General features: G+C 39.0%; 1 protein-coding gene across 1 annotated transcript in view; it reads right to left on the bottom strand.

Annotated features, from left to right (window-relative positions):
- The window catches only part of GK5 (glycerol kinase 5), a 65,716-nt gene that overhangs the window by 9,748 nt on the left and 36,297 nt on the right, over positions 1-19,671 (bottom strand). The window contains exons 6-12 of the mRNA XM_025375948.1: positions 13,766-13,841; positions 12,192-12,253; positions 11,940-12,013; positions 11,686-11,746; positions 8,999-9,125; positions 8,041-8,145; positions 4,066-4,160 (exon numbers count right to left, since the gene is read on the bottom strand). Of these exons, the coding sequence (XP_025231733.1) occupies positions 4,066-4,160; positions 8,041-8,145; positions 8,999-9,125; positions 11,686-11,746; positions 11,940-12,013; positions 12,192-12,253; positions 13,766-13,841 (600 nt within the window). The remainder of the gene's footprint in view (positions 1-4,065; positions 4,161-8,040; positions 8,146-8,998; positions 9,126-11,685; positions 11,747-11,939; positions 12,014-12,191; positions 12,254-13,765; positions 13,842-19,671) is intronic.

Raw genomic sequence — 19,671 nt, 5'->3', positions numbered from 1 at the left:
GCAATTCTGGGACGCAAAGATGAAAAACAGGCCAGGCATGGTGGCTCACACCTGTAATCCTAGCACTTTGGGAGGCCGAAGAGGGTGGATCACTTGAGGTCAGGAGTTCGAAACCAGCCTGGCTAACATGGTGAAACCCCGTCTCTACTAAAAATACAAAAAAATTTGCCAGGTGTGGTGGTGGGCACCTGTAATCCCAGCTACTTGGGAGGCTGAGGCAGGAGAATCGCTTAAACCTGGAAGGCAGAGGTTGCAGTGAGCTGAGAGCGTGCCGCCACTGCACTCCAGCCTGGGTGACAGAGTAAGACTCTGTCTCAAAAAAAAAAAAAAAAAAAAAAGGATGAAAAACAAAGATCCGTGCTGGAGCTTGCAGTCTCATAAGGAAACAGACAAGAGTCTCACAAGAGCACTAACACACCAAAATGGTCATTACAAGGACATCTAGTGCTGTCAGGAAATTATGGTTCTCAGAAAAGCACCTTCTAGCTTCAGGGTTTTGACATATCATCGCTTTACCTGAAACACCTTCCACCACCCTTTCTCCTAATTAATTCTTACTCCTTTCAAATCTTGGTTTGGCTTCCTTAGGGAAAACTCTGGACCCCAGAGACTAGATGAGGTCTCTGTTTTTATGGAACCCTGTAACTTCCCATCATACCATGTACCACAGTTTATAATCACATATTCCACTTGATGGTTTATTGAAACCCCACCATCCTCAATACACTGTAAGTACCACAGGGTGGAACCTTGTCCGATGTACTCCCAGTGTGTCTCTTGTGCCTAGCACTATATCTGGCTCCCCATAGGGCAGCAATACACATTTGGTGAATAAATGAACAAACAGTATTTTTCTTAATTACTTAAGAAATTCTATATTATATCTTATCTTTGCTATAGCTATGATTTCCCTCCTACTGAGATTTATTTTGATAATTTTTCAAATCTATTAACAGCTTCTGGTGATTTTAATTAGTAAAAACATATACAATAAATCTGGTTTATATCAGATGGTATAATATCATAAAACTAAGATTAGTCAGATTTGACCAGTTCAATTAGTCCCTAGCAATATGCTATGTTTTTTTCTGCGTAAATATGACTTCTTCCAGGATATCACAGAAAACAGTGGTTTAATTGGCCTGAAATCTGTTTGGTGATCTAGGCAAAACTAGTAGTCTCCTGCCCCAGAACACAGACTGCACCATTCAGACATCCTAGCCACTCACAAAACTAGAGATGGCAATCACAGGACTTGCTGGTTTTATCTCCTTCTAAGGAAACTGCTTGAATCCATAGGCCCTGTTATCTAAAGCTGCCATGTTTCATGCTCTAGTCCCAATGCCATCACCACAACTGTAGAGGGTGAGTACAGCTGACTCAATGTCTGACTGAAACGCAAAAGGACAAGGCGGTCCAATCAGATTCCCTCCCCTGGAAACCAAAACCAGGAAACACTAAGAAAAAGACCCCATCAATGAGGGAACTGAAGCTAAAAGGATGCATAAGGTAGAGGAATGTTGTATGTGATATTTCTAAGTTGTGAAGAAGCAAAAAGTATGAGAAAAATAATGACAATTAAGCAGAAGCTATGGAGGAAGAAAGGATACACAGCAAAGTTGGTAATGAAAAGAGCAAAGCAGAACAGAGAGAAGCAGGAACCCAAAAAACACTAAGAACTGCTGTCAGTTGCTGACTGCTTTCCAATCCCAGTCCTCAGGAGTATGTGGACAAACAGCTTCTCTGTCTATCCTATTACTGCCATCATCACAGTAACTCTAACATCCAGGTAAATGACCACTGATTCTTGCCTCTAATACCTACTTCGGTATCCCACTCCCCAAACCACAAGCCCTGCTACAGGAAAGCCACAATGGCTGCACTAACTGATGCCACCCCCAGTGTATGGCTCCCACCCTTTCTGCCTTTCTCTGAAGTGGCTGTCCTAGACTTTCCCATTTCCCTCAAAGCTCATCCAGTACCCCTTTCTCAGCAGATTCCTTTGAGAAAATGAGACCATTAGAGGATTTCAACATCCTGATCCTGATTATCTAAGGCTGTACCAATATTCTAAAACTAAAAGCAGTTTCACAGATACATAAACCTTCTTTCCTTTCATTCCCCATCCCTCATTTTCTCTAGTTGTTGAGATACGCAGATTATAGGTGATCTTCCCTCCTATTTTCCAAACAGTTTAGTATTAATACATTATTGCTGTTTGATCTAACTTTCAACTTCCAGTTAAAGTTTCATTTTACACAGGGAAATATATGACCTACAGTCAACCTACCACCTCTCCCAACTACCTCTACTGCCAGTATATGGGCAGGTTACAATCATAGGCAGGACAGGGACATTTTGCTATCAAGATGAAATTAAAAATCAAACCTGTGATAGTTTTGTCTAAATCTTTTGGGTTTAATACTTAAAAAAACATATACTTTATATTATTATCATATATATAATTATTATATTATATTATATTATATTATATTATAGGTATGTGAGGTGATAGAGAAGTCAAAGACAGAGACAGACTTGCTAAGACAAGGTGACTACTAAGTCCTGTAGCACATTTTTCAGAGAGAAGAAAAGAACCAGTAGTGACCTAATCAAACCTTACCGTGCTGAGGACAATTACTCATCTAACCTTTTTCCTGAAATCTCATTAGATAAAAAATTTTCACTTTCTGGACTATGATAGGTGCTATTTAGAGGTTCCCTCACATCATCCTGAAGAGGATGCAATGGAATCAATTTACGAGCTTTCGGTTCTTTAGGATAAAGTACACAAAATAAAAATATTACAGGTATTGAAATCATGCTCATTTTAAAATCTAGTTTTGGAAGTATGTATTTTTAAAGATTTAAAACACCCTGACCTAATTTTTTTCTCTACTAGCTTCTATATTATATACCCAAACTCAAATTTTCGACTTTTGTAATTAATTGCCTGAATATGAGATAAGCAAGAAAAAAAAGAAAGTTGTATTTTTTTTACAGGAAAAAATATTTACAGGAGGATTAAAAAGAGAAGTATGAGCTTTCCCAAAAAAGTAACTTTCATAATAATATACTTGAAAAGTTGTTTTAAAAGTATTTGTAATAATATTCTAAAATTAAAGGCAGTATTAGAGATCTTTCAATTAAATACAAAGTTAAATGTTACAAAATCAACACTTTTACTAGGTTCATTTTTTGATTAAGAAAAGTAGCCAATACTCCACCACAACAATTAATGAAAAGAGATTTTGATTTTTTTTTTTTGAGATGGACTCTCGCTCTGTTGCCCAGGCTGGAGTGCAGTGGAGTGATCTTGGCTCACTGCAACCTCCGCCTCCCAGGTTCAAGCAATTCTCCTGCCTCAGCCTCCTGAGTAGCAGGGACTACAGGCATGTGCCACCATGCACGGCTAATTTTTTGCATTTTTAGTAGAGACAGGGTTTCACCGTGTTCGCCAAGATGGTCTTGATCTCCTGACCTTGTGATCCGCCTGCCTCAGCCTCCCAAAGTGCTGGGATTACAGGCGTGAGCCACCGCGCCCAGCCAAGATTTTGATTTTTAAAAAAGTTAGTAAAACTTACAAATGTACAAGTGCAAAATATACACATACATATGTGTGTGCATATGTGTGTGATGTATGTACCTCGACATTATTTCTCGTTAATTCTCAATAGCTTATTTCCTCTAAGTAAAGAATGCAAATTTGCTGATATATTTCCCCCACTGGGAAATGGCTATTTTTGCTCATGATAAAGTAATGCTAAGTCTTATGTAAAAGTTCTATGATAAACCTGCCAACTCAGGTTCCACACAGTTCTAAGCAGAAGTCAGCTGAATTCCATCAGCACAAGCCAAGCCAGCAGGGCCATACTCAGGATGCTCTGCTCCCTCATGGAATTCATGCTTGGTCAGAGCATAACTTCTCAGCCCTAAAATCTACCTTTCATCTTAGTTCTGTTCAGTGCTCAAATTTTAAGGTAACAGAGTCGTAGATATATAAGTTTGGGTGTGGTAAGAGGAGAAAAATATTTGTAATTGCCATTAACTTTAAAAAATATATACCTGTAATCCATTAAAAGATGGAACAAAACAAACTCCTTCAGAATCCTCCAAACTTTTGGCCATTTTTTCAGTCTCAGCAGCATCTGTGAAAAGGTCTGCAAAAACAAACAAACAACAAAAAACCCTAAAACAAAATGAAGAGGTTGGAGAGGCACAAACAGAATTATATTACATGATAGTATTTACCTGCATCAACATTTATTATGAATATAATGTAAAAGACTGCTCACTTAAAAAGGTCAGCACAAAGACCATTCTGTTCTGGTACTATCTGAATTCTCATACTGCATAGGTTTACAGGCCCATAGAAGGGAAACAGGAGGTAGAAGGCCCTCTTAGATAGGCTCTGTATGCAGCAGGCCTTACTGTTTTTTTTTTTGAGTTGGAGTTTTGCTCTTGTTGCCCAGGCTGGAGTGCGGTGGCACAATCTCGGCTCACCACAACCTCCACCTCTCAGGTTCAAGTGATTCTCCTGCCTCAGCCTCCCGAGTAGCTAGGATTACAAGCATGTGCCACCACGCCCAGCTAATTTTGTATTTTTAGTAGAGATGGGGTTTCCCCATGTTGCTGAGGCTGGTCTCGAACTCCCAACCTCAGGTGATCCACCCACCTTGGCCTCCCAAAGTGCTGGGATTACAGGCATGAGCCAGCACACCCGGCCACTTTTTTCTTTAAAGATATTTGGGCTGTTTAAAAAAATCAATTCTATGTAGGATTTTTGGCATTAAAAAATTATTCTCTGAAAGATAAGAGCCATCCTAGGTTTCTGATGAAAGTATCATCTACCTGTAATATAATACCCAAGAGAATTAACCGAAATACTCCATCTAATAAGTTAAATAAGGGGCCAGTAACAGATATATTAAAAGTCAATTTTTTAAAAACAAGCAAACAAAAAAACCAAGACTTAATTAATTTAGTAAACTTCAACTGAAGTATATTATATACAGACCAAAAAAATGCACAAATCCTAAGTGTATATAGCTAGATGAGTTTTCACAGTGTGAATACACCCAAGTAACTCACACCCAGGTCAAGACACAAACTTCTTTTGTTAAACATCATACTCATGAGATTCATTTACACCGTTACATGTAGTTGTACTCCATTCATTCTCACCTCTATATAGTATTCCATTATGTGACTATAGACAATTTATCAATCTATTCTATTGGTGATATACATCTGGATAGTTCCTAGTGTTTGGCTAATAGAAATAGATCCCAATGAACATTCATGCACATTCTTTTTGGTGGACATATGTACACATTTCTGTTTATTGACACGAAGGAATGGAATGGCCAGTTCTAAGGTCTTTACATTTAGAACCAGCTTTAACAGATACTGCCAAATAGTTTTTCAAAGTGGCTCTACCAATTTAAGGCTCCTGCCTGCGGCACAAGAGTTCCAGTCTCCTCTCTTCCTGCCAATAATTAGTATTGTCTATGTTTTTCAATTTAGCTATTTTGGTAATATTACATGGTGGTTTGATTTTGGATTTCCCTGCTGACTAATAAATACCTTTTCACTGGCCATTTGGATATCCTTGTTTGTAAAATGACTTCTGAATGAGTATGTAGTACTGAACAGCATAGATCAGAAGAAAAGACTCAGTCATAATAAATATTGCTGGCTTTAGAGACGCTTAAGTTGGTTCTATATCATTTTATGATTTGTTATACAACTAAACTAATATACTTAAATTCACTAAAGACATTTAAGGAGCACTTATATTAAAACTCAAGTTAATGAGGATCACTCAATCATAACTACAAATTTTACTCAAAATGACAGTTATCAAATCCGTAAGTTTCATCCATTTGTTCAAAATGTCCACATAATGCATCAGAATATCTCTAGCACTTCAAATACTAACGTTAAAAACACTGGTTTTAAGCCGAGTATGGTGGCGTACCTGTAATCCCAGCTACTCAGGCGGCAAAGGCAGGAGGATCACTTGAGCCCAGGAGTTTGAATCCAGCCTGGGCAACACAGCGAGACTCCTATCTCTTTAAAAAAACTGGCTTTAAAATCTATACTTTTTTAACGAATCATGTCCAAATGTTCAATTTTTACAAGATAAGATGTAGGAAAACATACTAGACAGTTGGTTTGAGGAAAGTTTTTGGTAACTGATAAAGAAACAGAAAACAAAGAGAGATTAACTTATTCACATTCTTCACTGTTTGTTTCATCCCTTGCTTGAAGAATTTCTCTAAATAATCTTCCACTTGAACTGTTGTCAAATAAGTTAATTGATAAAAAGTCTTTCAGAGTAAGCGCACTCCATTCTCTCTCCCACTGAATGCAACTAAGAATCTTGGAGGAATAAATGGAAAAGCCATCTGGGGACTCCCTGTTTTTATATTTTCTCTGATATTCCTGGCCTAGACTCAGAGATAGCCTGAAACCCAAGGACTCAGATCTGTAAACTGAGTGCAAATATGAAGAGCTTCAATAGAAGCTCCTTTCTGGTCTGAGCAGTAGGAGACAAGGGTCTCTACAGGACAGAGTGGAGGGATTCTCATTTTTTGTTTTCTTTAGATTTTTTTCATTCTCTCAGGCAATCCTATGGTAGCAGCCATGGCAGCCCAGTAGCACAGGCACATAAAACTGCAAGCTAAGAGTATGGGGGGAATCCCTGTTGCTTGCTTCTTCCCGCGCCACCACTCCCCTTGGTCTTGCCTGCCCCTGGCAATCCTGTGGCTGCAGTGACAGCAGACAGAGCAGCAGAGGCAACCAAAACTCGAAGACGAGAGGTTAACAAAATCCCTTTTGCTTTCCCTCTTTTTTTCTTTTTTTTTCTTTCTTTCTTTCTTTTTTTTTTTTTTGAGACAGAGTTTCGCTCTTGTTGCCCAGGCTGGGGTGCAATGGCGTGATCTCAGCTCACCACCACCTCTGCCTCCTGGGTTCAAGTGATTCTCCTGCCTCAGCCTCCTGAGTAGCTGGGATTACAGGCATGCACTACCATGCCCGGCTAATTTTGTATTTTTAGTAAACACAGGGTTTCTCCATGTTGCTCAGGCTGGTCTCCAACTCCCAACCTCAGGTGATCCGCCCGCCTCAGCCTCCCAAAGTGCTGGGAGTACAGGCGTGAGCCCCCGCGCCCAGCCTTCTTTCTCTTACTTTGTTTCCTTTCTTTCCCTTCTTTCCTTCTCCCTCTCTCTGACCCCCTTTTTCTCCGTCTCTCATCCCTCTTGCCACGAGGCTAGGGAGGTAGAAGTAGTAGCAGGTGTTCAGTAGAGAAACTAAAGCACCAGCTTTCTAGCTAGAACACCAATATGGGGATCCCCTGAGAGTCAAAAGGTACCAGGGAGATTACTGAGAGAAAGGAGCTAAGGAAAAATTACCTTATAAAGGTTTTTATGAACTCCTCGTCTCGCTCTTGAGCTGCACATGTAAAGATCTGACCCTAAATGACAAGCCTAAGGCTTTGAGAACTAATCTCCAGGCAAACCACCACCCAGATTGACCACTAGGTGGCACAAATGAGGAGCAGATCCAAATAGCACTGCAAAAGCACTGAAAACTGAACTGACACTGGAACCACAGCCCAAAATGTGCATTTCTTTAATTATCGTATGTGAACAGCACTTCATTATAGTCATTTGATCATAAAATACCTGTACTTCTGTCCTTTGCCCATTTTTGTCATGTTATTAATTTTTCTGACATATGCTACAAATTGTTATTACCAATTTGTCTTTTAATTTTGTGTATGGCATATCTCTCTTTACTCACTAATATTTTATATAGTTAAATCTATTATTCTTTTTCTTTATGGTTCCTGTCTTTAAGACCTAACCTTTTACCATTTTGATATCATAAAAATACTTTATATTTGCTTTTAATAGATATCATTTTATTTTAGTGTTTCATTTGAACAATCCATTTGCTCCCTACTAATCTGCAATCCTGTGGCATTCTTGAATTCTTTAGGTCTGGCCTGTGAAATCCATTTAAAAGACAACTTACCTAACTGTTGAGCCCATTTTATGGCAGTACCAGTGTCTCCTGCATTGCCTTCAGCTAAGCATACGACTTCTTGTCCAATCTTCCACCCAATTAATGGATAAAAGCCTTGCAAAGCAAACAATGAATGTAAGTCAAAGATATGCATAATTCATTATAGAGACTTCTACAATGTAATGATTTGGTTATCTCAAAAAACTGCAAAGTGCCTCTGAAGTTAGACTGTGTACGTTCAAACTCCAGCCCTCTTACATTTACTAGCTGTAGTCCTGCAAGTTTCTAATCTTTTAGCTGCAGTTTCCTTAACTATAGAATGGCCTACCTCAGAGAGCTATGAAATGAATAAACTGAATTAACACATAAAAAGAACTTAGCAGGCCGGGCGCGGTGGCTCAAGCCTGTAATCCCAGCACTTTGGGAGGCCGAGACGGGCGGATCACGAGGTCAGGAGATCGAGACCATCCTGGCTAACACGGTGAAACCCCGTCTCTACTAAAAATACAAAAAAACTAGCCGGGGGAGGTGGCGGGCGCCTGTAGTCCCAGCTACTCGGGAGGCTGAGGCAGGAGAATGGCATAAACCTGGGAGACAGAGCTTGCAGTGAGCTGAGATCTGGCCACTGTACTCCAGCCTGGGTGTCAGAGCCAGACTCCGTCTCAAAAAAAAAAAAAAAAAAAAAAAAAACTTAGCACAGTGCCTGGTGCATAATATGAACAATAAATACTAGTATGTATTAGCTATAGGCATGTTTACGTCTCTAGAAACATGGCAATAAATATTTTAATTGAGAAATAAAAGGGTACTATGAGATTGGTTTGCTAGAGAACTATGCTATTGTATTTATCTGTGGTTTTCAAACAAGGCTCCTAAATAGAAACAATCTAATAGAATTATCAACATTTTCTAACTTCCATCTTTATTTATTGATATTTAATAAATAGGATAAATTGTAACTACTTACCTCCAATAGTCTGTTGAAGGCTATTTCCAGTGTTAACATCCAAAAATGTCCCAGTTCCCATGGTTAATTTCACATCACCTGTCTGGAAGCAGCACTCTCCAAACATGGCTGATTGCTGGTCAGCAACCTACCAAAAATGTTCAAATGTAAATCCATTGCCCTTAACAGTGGCCAATTTTATTATAGCCCATTGTCTCACTTATTGCACTCTCATGATTAAACATCTTCTTTTCTTTTTCCTTTTCCTTAAAATAAAAAAAAAAAATCCCAAAGAGAATAGGGGGCAACAACCATAGAATGGGAGTCTCCCTAGGACTAATACTCTGCAGATAACTAACATGCCTCAGGAAATGTTTTTATTTTGTTTTTGTTGTTTTGTTTTTTAGAGACAGGGTCTTGCTCTGTCACCCAGGCTAGAGTGCAGTGAGATCATAGCTCACTGCAGCCTCAAACTTCTGGACTCATGTGATCCTCCTACCTCAGCCTCCCAAGTAGCTAGAACTACAAGGCAGCTAGGATTACAGGTGCACACCACCACACCCAGCTAATTCTTTTTCATCGAGATGGAGTCTCGCTCTGTCGCCAGTCTGGTGTGCAGTGGCACGATCTTGGCTCACTACAACCTCCAGCTCCTGGGTTCAAGCAATTCTCCTGCCTCAGCCTCCCAAGTAACTGGGACTACAGATGCACGCCACCACGCCAAGCTAATTTTTGCATTTTTCGTAGAGAGACGGTTTCACCATGTTGGCCAGATGGTCTCGATCTCTTGATCTCGTGATCCGCCTGCCCCGGCCTCCCAAAGTGCTGGGATTGCAGGCGTAAGCCACCGTGCCTAGCCAATTCTTTTAAATTTTTTTTGTAGAGATGGGGTTTCACTATATTACCCAGGCTAGTCTCAAACTCCTGGCCTAAAGTGATCCTCTCAGATTGGTCTCCCAGAATGTTGGGATTACAATTGTGAGCCACCGTGCCCAGCCTGCCTTAGGAATTTTTAATGGGTAACCTACTTCAAGACTTTTAAGTACCTATGAATAATCTTAGAAATGAAGGTAAGAATAAAAATGATACCCAAAAAAACAACTAAGATTTTTTCATTTTCAACTTACATTTGTTTCATTCATTAGTCAAAATAACTAACCCTCACAAATCTATTTTATTAAACAATATAAAACATAGGTAAATGTTTTGATATAAATAGATGTAAGTAAAAACCATCTATTTCCCAACCCTGCATTTTTGTTAAAATAAAAATTGTAACATTTTGTTAATATAGTCAAATGTAGATACACAAACAGCAACATTTTAAGGATCAAAACTCATCTAAAGGCTGGGCCTGGTGGCTCATGCCTATAATTCCAACACTTTGGGAGACCTGAGGTCAGAAGTTCGAGACCAGCCTGGCCAACATGGTGAAACCCCATCTCTAGGAAAAATACAAAAATTAGTTGAGCATGGTGGTGCACACCTATAGTCCTAGCTACTCAGGAGGCTGAGGCAGAAGAGTTGCTTGAACCCGAGAGGCGGAGGTCGCAGTGAGCCATTGGTGAGATCATGCCACTGCACTCCAGTCTGGGAGACAAGAGTAAAACTCCATCTCAACAACAACAACAACAACAACAACAATAGTTCATTTAAAGAACCCTCTGTCACTAATTGGTAATTCTTCCAGCCATACCTTAATCTAACCCTGCACCTATGCCTAGATTGAATAAGACCGATCCTCTCTAAATGATAATGAATTTGTAACTTGGAAATTAAATTCACTTTCCCTCAGTTGCTCCCCCAGCTACTATGGAGACTGCCCATCTTGCAACAGGTGGTCTATACCTCCTGCTTAAGCTGCCACAGGAAATCAAAGGCAATGTGAAAGGACTCTTAAAAATCAAAAACAGGTTTGGCACAGTGGCTCATACCTGTAGTCCGAGCACTTGGGGAGGCAAAGGCGACGGAAGGCCCCAGTCTAGGAGTTGGAGACCAGCTGGGGGAACACAGCAAAATCCTATGTCTACCAAAAATACAAAAAATTAGCCAGGTGTTGTGGCACACACCTGTGGTCCCGGCTACTTGGAGGCTGGGGTGGAAGAATCACCTGAGCCCAGGAAGCCGAGGCTGCAGTGAGCTGTGATTATACCACTGCACTCCAGCCTGAGTGACACAGTGAGACCCTGTCTCAAAAAAGAAAAAAAAAAAAAAAAAAAAAGGCAAATATTTCATTCTTCTACAAACTTATTTACTGGTAGATGCTGGCTAAGGACTTTATTAAATGTACATACAATTTTCTCTATTAGTTTAAGTTGCCCTAATTACTGTTTGTGGTTACACTTTATCAAACAGAACATAAATACTCGCTCCATCCCTGTGTTTTGTACCAAATGTAAACTAAATACTACTCAGAATTTTAAAAATCTTTAAAAAAATTTAAATTTTCTGATAAACAATATATAGGCAAGTCAGAAAAGGTTATAAAGCACTTCCATGATAGAATACTGGCTCAGTGGTCCCCTTCCCAAAAATATAGCAGATACTCTAGTCATATCCAGGCACCTTTAACTTAAAAAGAAAAAAAAAATACTTTAATCTTTACTCTGCCAAAGACATTCTGTTTCCCTTAAAGCCAGTCCCAATTATTCATACATATTACTTTAGTTTATACTATACAAAGGGAATCCCTCAAGTTTCCTACTTACCAAGGCAACTATTGGTATAGGCACACCAAATATCTCTTCATCCACTGATCCAAAATTGTGGCTTCAAATAAAATTCATTAAAAAGTTAGTTTATATTAGTTTTAAAACTCAGCGAATTGTTGTTTTGCATAAGCCAAAAAGTTACATAACGAACACACAAGTCCTTCAAACATGTAATAAAATGCTTTTCCCCACAAAACAAAATGAATTCAAGAACCATTGTGCTGGTTACCATGTCTGATGTTTATTATTACCTTGTGTCCCTCACGGGAGGTAGGAGAGAAAGTGGTATCGAAATTAGAGAGGTAATTATCCCACTCCAACACATCTGAGGATAAAAACATACCATCAGAATATGCATATTTACATATATCAAACCTCTAAACATATATCAAAAAATCATGTTGTACATGATATATTTGTCAATTAAAAATAATTTTAAAAATTTAAATCTATCTATATTACACAAAAATGTATGATTCAAAAAGAAGAAGAAAAAATTTTACCTTATATGGGTCAAAAAGTCCAGTTGTACTAGCATTTGAAAAATCTGTGGCATATACAGAACCTAAATTTAAATAGGAAAAATACATTTATTATCAGATAGTATAAATCAACAACTATCCATAGTGTATAATATAGACCTTTGTCTACCCTCAAATTCATTCCAAAATGTGTATTTTCTTTCTTTCTTTGTTTTTTTTTTTTTTTTTTGAGATAGAGTTTCACTTGTTGCCCAGGCTGGAATGCAATGGTACGATCTCAGCTCACCACAACCTCTGCCTCCCAGGTTCAAGTGATTCTCCTGCCTTAGCCTCCGGAGTAGCTGGGATTACAGGCATGTGCCACCACGCCCAGCTAATTTTATATTTTTTAGTAGAGATGGGGTTTCTCCATGTTGGTCAGGCTGGTCTCAAACTCCCAACCTCAAGTGATCCGCCCGCCTTGGTCTCCCAGAGTACTGGGATTACAGGCGTGAGCCACCGCACCCGGCCCAAAATGTGTATTTTCAATGTGAAGTCTCCAAAAGCAATTTCCCACTTAATATTTATGAACTTTTATAGCTGTGCAAAAGTACTTACATACATGTTGTCACTTTATGATCCCCCAGTTTAAAGATAACAAAGAGGCTCAAAGATGTTAATGTCACCCATAGTTATACCCACTAGCAAAATGGCAGATTTGTGACTCAACTTGTCTTATTATTCTTGAAATTAAGACTGTTCCCGGCCGGGCGCGGTAGCTCAAGCCTGTAATCCCAGCACTTTGGGAGGCCGAGAAGGGCGGATCACGAGGTCAGAAGATCGAGACCATCCTGGCTAACATGGTGAAACCCCGTCTCTACTAAAAAATACAAAAAACTAGCCAGGCGAGGTGGCGGGAGCCTGTAGTCCCAGCTACTCGGGAGGCTGAGGCAGGAGAATGGCGTAAACCCAGGAGGCAGAGCTGGCAGTGAGGTAAGATCGCGCCACCGCACTCCAGCCTGGGCGACAGAGCGAGACTCCGTCTCAAAAAAAAAAAAAAAAAACAAAACTGTTCCCCAGTCTTATATTGAAGTTTCATCACAATTTATCTAAAAATTGTCCTCCTCTTATAATAAATCTAGAATAAATCTAGCTTTACTAGAACATGTTGTTATTAGGATATCAAAGAGCAGTACGTCCAGAGTACAGGAAGGGGGGGAAAAAAAAAGTAACTTCTGGTCAGGTGTGGTGGTTTATGCCTGCAATCCCAGCACTTTGGGAGGCTAAGGCAGATGGACTGCTTGAGTCCAGGAGTTCAAGACCAGCCTGGGCAACATGGCAAAACCCTGTCTCTACTAAAAATGCAAAAAATTATCCAGGCATGGTGGCACATACCAATAGTCCCAGCTACTCAGGGGGCTGAAGCGGGAGGATCGCCTGAGCCCTGGAAGCTGAGCTGCAATGAGCCATAATTACACCATTGCACTCCAGCCTGGTTGACAGAGCGAGACCCTAGCTCAAAAAAAGAAAAAAAGCAACTTCTACTTTTTTCAGGCCAATCATTTCTCTTGATCAAATTTCAGTTACTTAAAATAGATCTTCCAGGTCATCTTTACCTTTTGTGAGCTTATACAACAACCAGGTATCAACAGTTCCGAAGCAGCAATTTTCTTCTTCAACTGCCTTTTGCACCTTGAAAACACAACAGCACAAAATCGATTCAAAAAGGCCAAATTACTAAGTGCATGATTAAATGCAGATCAGTGATACAATATAAACCCATTTTTATAAAAATTAATATGTACACAGAAAAAATTTCTAGAACATATTCCAAATTGTTCTAAGTGATTATTATATAGGGAATGAGATCTAGCCGGGGGAGAGAGGGAAGATTTTCATTTTCTATATAATATTTCTGAAAGGTTTTAGTTTTATACCAAGCATGTGTTAGTTACTTTTGTGTTTTTATTTCTTTTTTTAAAAAAAAGCATATACATTTTTAGTTTAAACATACACTAGTTGGCTGGGTGCGGTGGCTCACACCTGTAATCCCAGTACTTTGGGAGGCTGAGGCAGGAGGATCACCTAAGGTCAGGAGTTCGAGACCAGCCTGGCCAACATGGCGAAACCCCATCTCTACAAAAAATGCAAAAACTGGCTGGGCACGGTGGCTTACACCTGTAATCCCAGCACTTTGGGAGGCCGAGGTGGGCAGATCACGAGGTCAGGAGATCGAGACCATTCTGGCTAACATGGTGAAACCCCATCTCTACTAAAAAATACAAAAAAAAAAAAAAAATTAGCTGGGCATGGTGGCAGGCGCCTGTAGTCCCAGCTACTTGGGAGGCTGAGGCAGGAGAATGGTGTGAACCTGGGAGGTGGAGCCTGCAGTGAGATGAGATCACATGACTGCACTCCAGCCTGGGCGACAGAGCGAGACTCCGTCTCAAAAAAAAAAAAAAAAAGCCCAAAGCTGGGATGGTATACTACGGCCCACAGGCCAAATCCAGCCTATTCTCTGTTTTTGTATAGCAAATTAAAAATGGTTTTCATAATTTTTAATGGTTAAAAAGACAAAAGGAGAATATTTTGTGACACATGAAAATTATATGAAACTCAAATTTCAGTGTCCATAAATAAAGTCTTATTGGAACACAGCTATGCTCATTTGTTGCCTATGGCTGCTTTCATGGCAGAGTGGTTGTGACAAAAACCTTATGCCCCTCAAAGCCTAAAATATTACTAACAGGACAATTCTTGGCATAAAGCATGCCAAGGGAAACAGAGGTGTCAACACCTCTTTAAACTATAATAGCTAGCAGAGAAACTGAAATGCCTATTAGGGTGTTATTAATAAACTGAAAAACAATTTCTTGAAAAAAAGTTTATCACCTCTATAACTCTTATGTGTCCATCAAGACCAGCATTTCCTGGCTTTGTCCAAGCCTGGCCCACTCCCACACTCCTTCTAACTCAGTCTGTAGCATCCTATGGATAGCTTCCATTTAGCCATTATCTCACACCATTACTGCCTCTCTACTAGACCCTTAGCTCTTTAAGGGCAGGGACAAGATTGCATTTATATTCATAATCCCAACACGTAGGAGGGTTCCCAGCAAATAGCAGATGTTCCCAAAAATACTTAAGTAAATAACTGAAATAAAAAGAAAAGCAAATGAAAACATTTAAAGATAAATTATACTTTAATAGTAGAAAGGATCAGTAAAATGAAAACAAATGACATGAGTTCCAAAAACAAGGTCATTTATAGGTTATTTATAATACAAATACTTTAATATTCCATTCAAGAGTTATGCCACTTAAATATGGAGTGCTTTAAAGTAATATTATATTTCAAACTCTTGTTAAATTTAGAAATTTTTATTCTAAAATTTGTTCCAGATATAATTTTTTTAATAGCCAAAAGTTAACCTGTATTTCAGTGAGTAGCACAATGCCTGACAGGTGTTCAATTCATCCATCTATTAAAAAAATATTTATGAGCCAGGGTCTCTGATAGGTGCTAGTCCCCTAGGAGGCTAGGGTAACACAGAGTAGACATTGGGGCTTCCTAAGGTGGGAGGACCAAGGTCAACCTCCCTCACATTGGCTAATGACTGCAAATGGCTCTACCCTAAGAGCAGGAGTAAACTAGAAGGACAGGCTCTCATAGGAACTACAAGTCAGATTTGAATCATCTCAATTATTAAGTTGGATTGAGATAATCCTGTTAACTGGAAGAATGGAAGAAACAAACATAAATCGTTATCTAGAGCAAGACAGCATTATGTTAAGGCTCTCAAATTCTACACACAATTTTACAAATATAATGTCAAGATCACATATATACACATATACACAAATAAGTAACTAGACATATGAAGAAACAATAACATGGAAGAAAAACAAAAACAGGAAAAAAAAGACAGTCCATGGGAGCTACAGATGTTGGAATTCACAGTCATGGACTTTAAAATAAACATGCTAATTATATGGGAAAAAATATAAATTATAGAACTAAAAAATTAGGAACTTAGTGGGTTTTAACAGCACATTAGAAACAACTGAAGAGTGAATAATAGAATTGGAAGATAGGTTGGAATAGGCTGGGTAGAATGAAGCAAGGAAAGACAAAAGGATGGAAAATATGTAAGATAGGGTTAGATATACAGGGGATTTAGTGAGAAGGTCTAAACTTTAAAATGTACAAGAGGGGACTCCAATTTCCTGTTTGATAGGTAAAGAGCTCGGAAGTCATTACTTATATCCTCACACACACACACACACACAAAAGTAAACTGAAAATCAACAACTCTCCTTAGATCCATAGAGAGTTGAGGTCTTAGGGCAATGGCCCATATTTGGGCTTTGAGAAAAAAAGAAGATAAGGAGAATGGAGCAGAAATTACATTTGAAGAGATAACAGCTGAGAATTTTTCAAAATCAACAAAGACCTCAAGCAACAAATTCAAAAAGCCCTACAAACCCCAAGTAGCTTGCATAAAACACACTAAACCTAGATAATAAGCGCAGAAAATGTGTTTGATAAATTCAGTACCCACTCATAATAAAAAGTGTCAGCAAGCTTAGGAAAGAAAGAGAACTTCCTTAATTTGATAAAGTACAAAGGATAGCACCCCAAAACTTAATTCATACTAAGTAAAGAAATGTTGAAAGCCTTTGGTCCAAGATCAGAAACAAGAAACAGAATTAATGATCGCTCCTTCTAATCAACATATCATGGAGGCCCTTGCCAATGAAAAAGAAAAATAGTGTTAAACCAGTAGAAAAAAAATCTAGTCATTTGCAAAAGACATAACTGTATACCCAGAAACATCCCTTGCAAAAACAAGCTATTAGATAAGTTACTAGAATAACTAAGTGAATTCAGCAATATTACTGGATTAAAGGTCAATTCATAAAAAGTAACTATATTTCTAAAGACCAGCCAAAAAGAAGTATAAATAAATTTTTTATTTTTTGAGACAGAGTCTGGCACTCTTGCCCAGGCTGGAGTGCAGTGGCGCAGTCTCAGCTCACTGCAACCTCCACCTCCTGGGTTCAAATGATTCTTCTGCCTCAGCCTCCCGAGTAGCTGGGACTACAGGTGTGCACCACCAGGCTCGGCTGATTTTTGTATTTTTAGTAGAGACAGGGTTTCACCATATTGGCCAGACTGGTCTTGAACTCCTGACCTCATGATCTGCCCACCTCGGCCTCCCAAAGTGCTGGGATTACAGGCATGAGCCACTGCACCCAGCAAGAAGTATAATAATTTAAAGGACTAGTTAAAATAGCTACAAAAGATATCAATTGCCTAACAATAAGTCTACACATAAAAAAAAAAATTTAAGTGGGGCTAGGTGCAATGGCTCACACCTATAGCCCAGCACTTTGGGAGGTCAAGGTAGCAGGATCACTTGAGCTCAAGAGTTTGAGGCCAGCCTGGGAAACATAGAGACACTCTGTCTCTATTATAAGTGAAAAAATTTGGCTGGGCTCTGTGTCTCACACCTGTAATTCCAGTACTTTGGGAGGCCGAGGCAGGTGGATCACTTGAAGTCAGAAGTTCAAGACCAGCCTGGCCAATATGGTGAAACCCCATCTCTACTAAAAATACAAAAATTAGCCACCTATAATCCCAGCTACCTGGAAGGCTGAGGCAGAAGAATCACTTGAACCCAGGAAGCAGAGGTTGCAGTGAGCCAAGATGATGCCAAGGCATTCAACCTGGGTGACAGAGTGAGTCTCTGTCTCTAAATAAATAAATAAATAAATAAACAAATAGTGAAAACATTAGCCAGGCATAGTGGCACACGCCTGTAGTCCCAGTTACTCAGGAGGCTGGGGCAGGAAGCTCACTTGAACCCACGAGTTTTGAGGCTATAATGAGACATGATCATGCCACTGCACCCCAGCCTGGGTGACAGAGCAAGAATCTGTCTCTAAACAAACAAAAATTTTTTTAATGGGAAAAGATCTGAACAGACACCTCACCCAAGATATACCGATGGTAAATAAGCACATGAAAATATGCTCTGTATCACGTCATTAGGAATTGTAAACAATGAATATTACTACACACCTATTGAAACAATAAGATACTACTACACACCTATTAAAATAGCTAAAATCCAAAGCACTGACAACATCAAATGTTGGCAAGGATATGAAGCAAGAGGAACTCTCCAACTGTTGGCAGGAATGCAAAATGACACAGCTACTTTGGAGGATAGCTTGATAGTTTCTTACAAAACTAAATGCAGTCATACCATATGATCCAACAATCATACACCTATTTACTCAAATGAGTTGAACATTTATGTCCAAATAAAAACCTGCACACAAAAGTGTATAGCAGTTTTATTCACAATTGCCAAAAGCTGGAAGCAACCAAGATGTTTTTCAATAGGTAACTGGATAGGCCGGGCACGGTGGCTCATGCTTGTAATTCCAGCAGTTTGGAAGGCCGAAGCAGGTGGATCACTTAAGGTCGGGAGTTCGAGAGCAGCCTGGCCAACATGATGAAACCCCGTCTCTACTAAAAATACAAAAATCAACTGGGCATGGTTGTGGGCACCTGTAATCTCAGCTACTTGGGAGGCTAAAGCAGAAGAATCGCTTGAACCTGGGAGGTGGAAGTTGCAGTGAGCCGAGATCACGCCACTGCACTCCATCTCAAAAAAAAAAAAAGTGATTGGATAAACTGTGCCACATTCAGACAATGGAATATTATTAGGTGATAAAAGAAATGAGCTATCAAGGCACAAAAATACATGGAGAAACCTTAAATGCATATTGCTAAGTGAAAGAAGCCAGTGTGTAAAGTATATATACTGTATGATTCCAACTATATTATATTCTGGAAAATACAAAGCTGTAGAGACAATAAAAATATCAATGTTACCCAGGGTTCAGAAAGAGATGTGAGTAGGTGAAGGACAGGGGATTTTTCAGGGCAGTGAAACTATGGTGTATAATAGTACTGCAATGGTAGATACATTACATTAATAATAATATTTCCATATTGGTTCATTAATTGTAACAAATGTACTACCATAATACAAGATGCTAATAACAGCAGAAACTGTTGGATATGGAAACTATATTTACTGCTGAATGTTTCTGTAAACCTAAAACAACTCTAAAATTAAATGTATTAATTTATTAGAAAACAAAGGACTGAGGTACTTCACAAAAGGATATACAAATGGTAAGTATGTGAAAAGATATCAACTTTGTTAGGAAATAGAGTAATGCAAATTAAAGCCACAATGAAATTGAGAAGTGTGAGTTTTCCCATACTGTTCCTTTTTCAAGATTCTTTTGCTAATCTGGATTCCTCAAATTTCTAGGTGAACTTTAGGATCAGCTTGTCTGCTACAAAAAAAAAAAGAGGAATTTTGGTAGAAATTGTGTTGTACCTGTAGATAAATTTGAAGAATACTATAATCTTAACAGTATTAAATATTCCAATCCATGTATATGTCTTTCCATTTATTTAGGCCTTCATTAACTGTAT

The sequence above is a fragment of the Theropithecus gelada genome, chromosome 2, assembly GCF_003255815.1.
Source record: "Theropithecus gelada isolate Dixy chromosome 2, Tgel_1.0, whole genome shotgun sequence".
NCBI lineage: Eukaryota > Metazoa > Chordata > Mammalia > Primates > Cercopithecidae > Theropithecus > Theropithecus gelada.
This window is presented reverse-complemented; position numbering and strand designations above follow the sequence as displayed.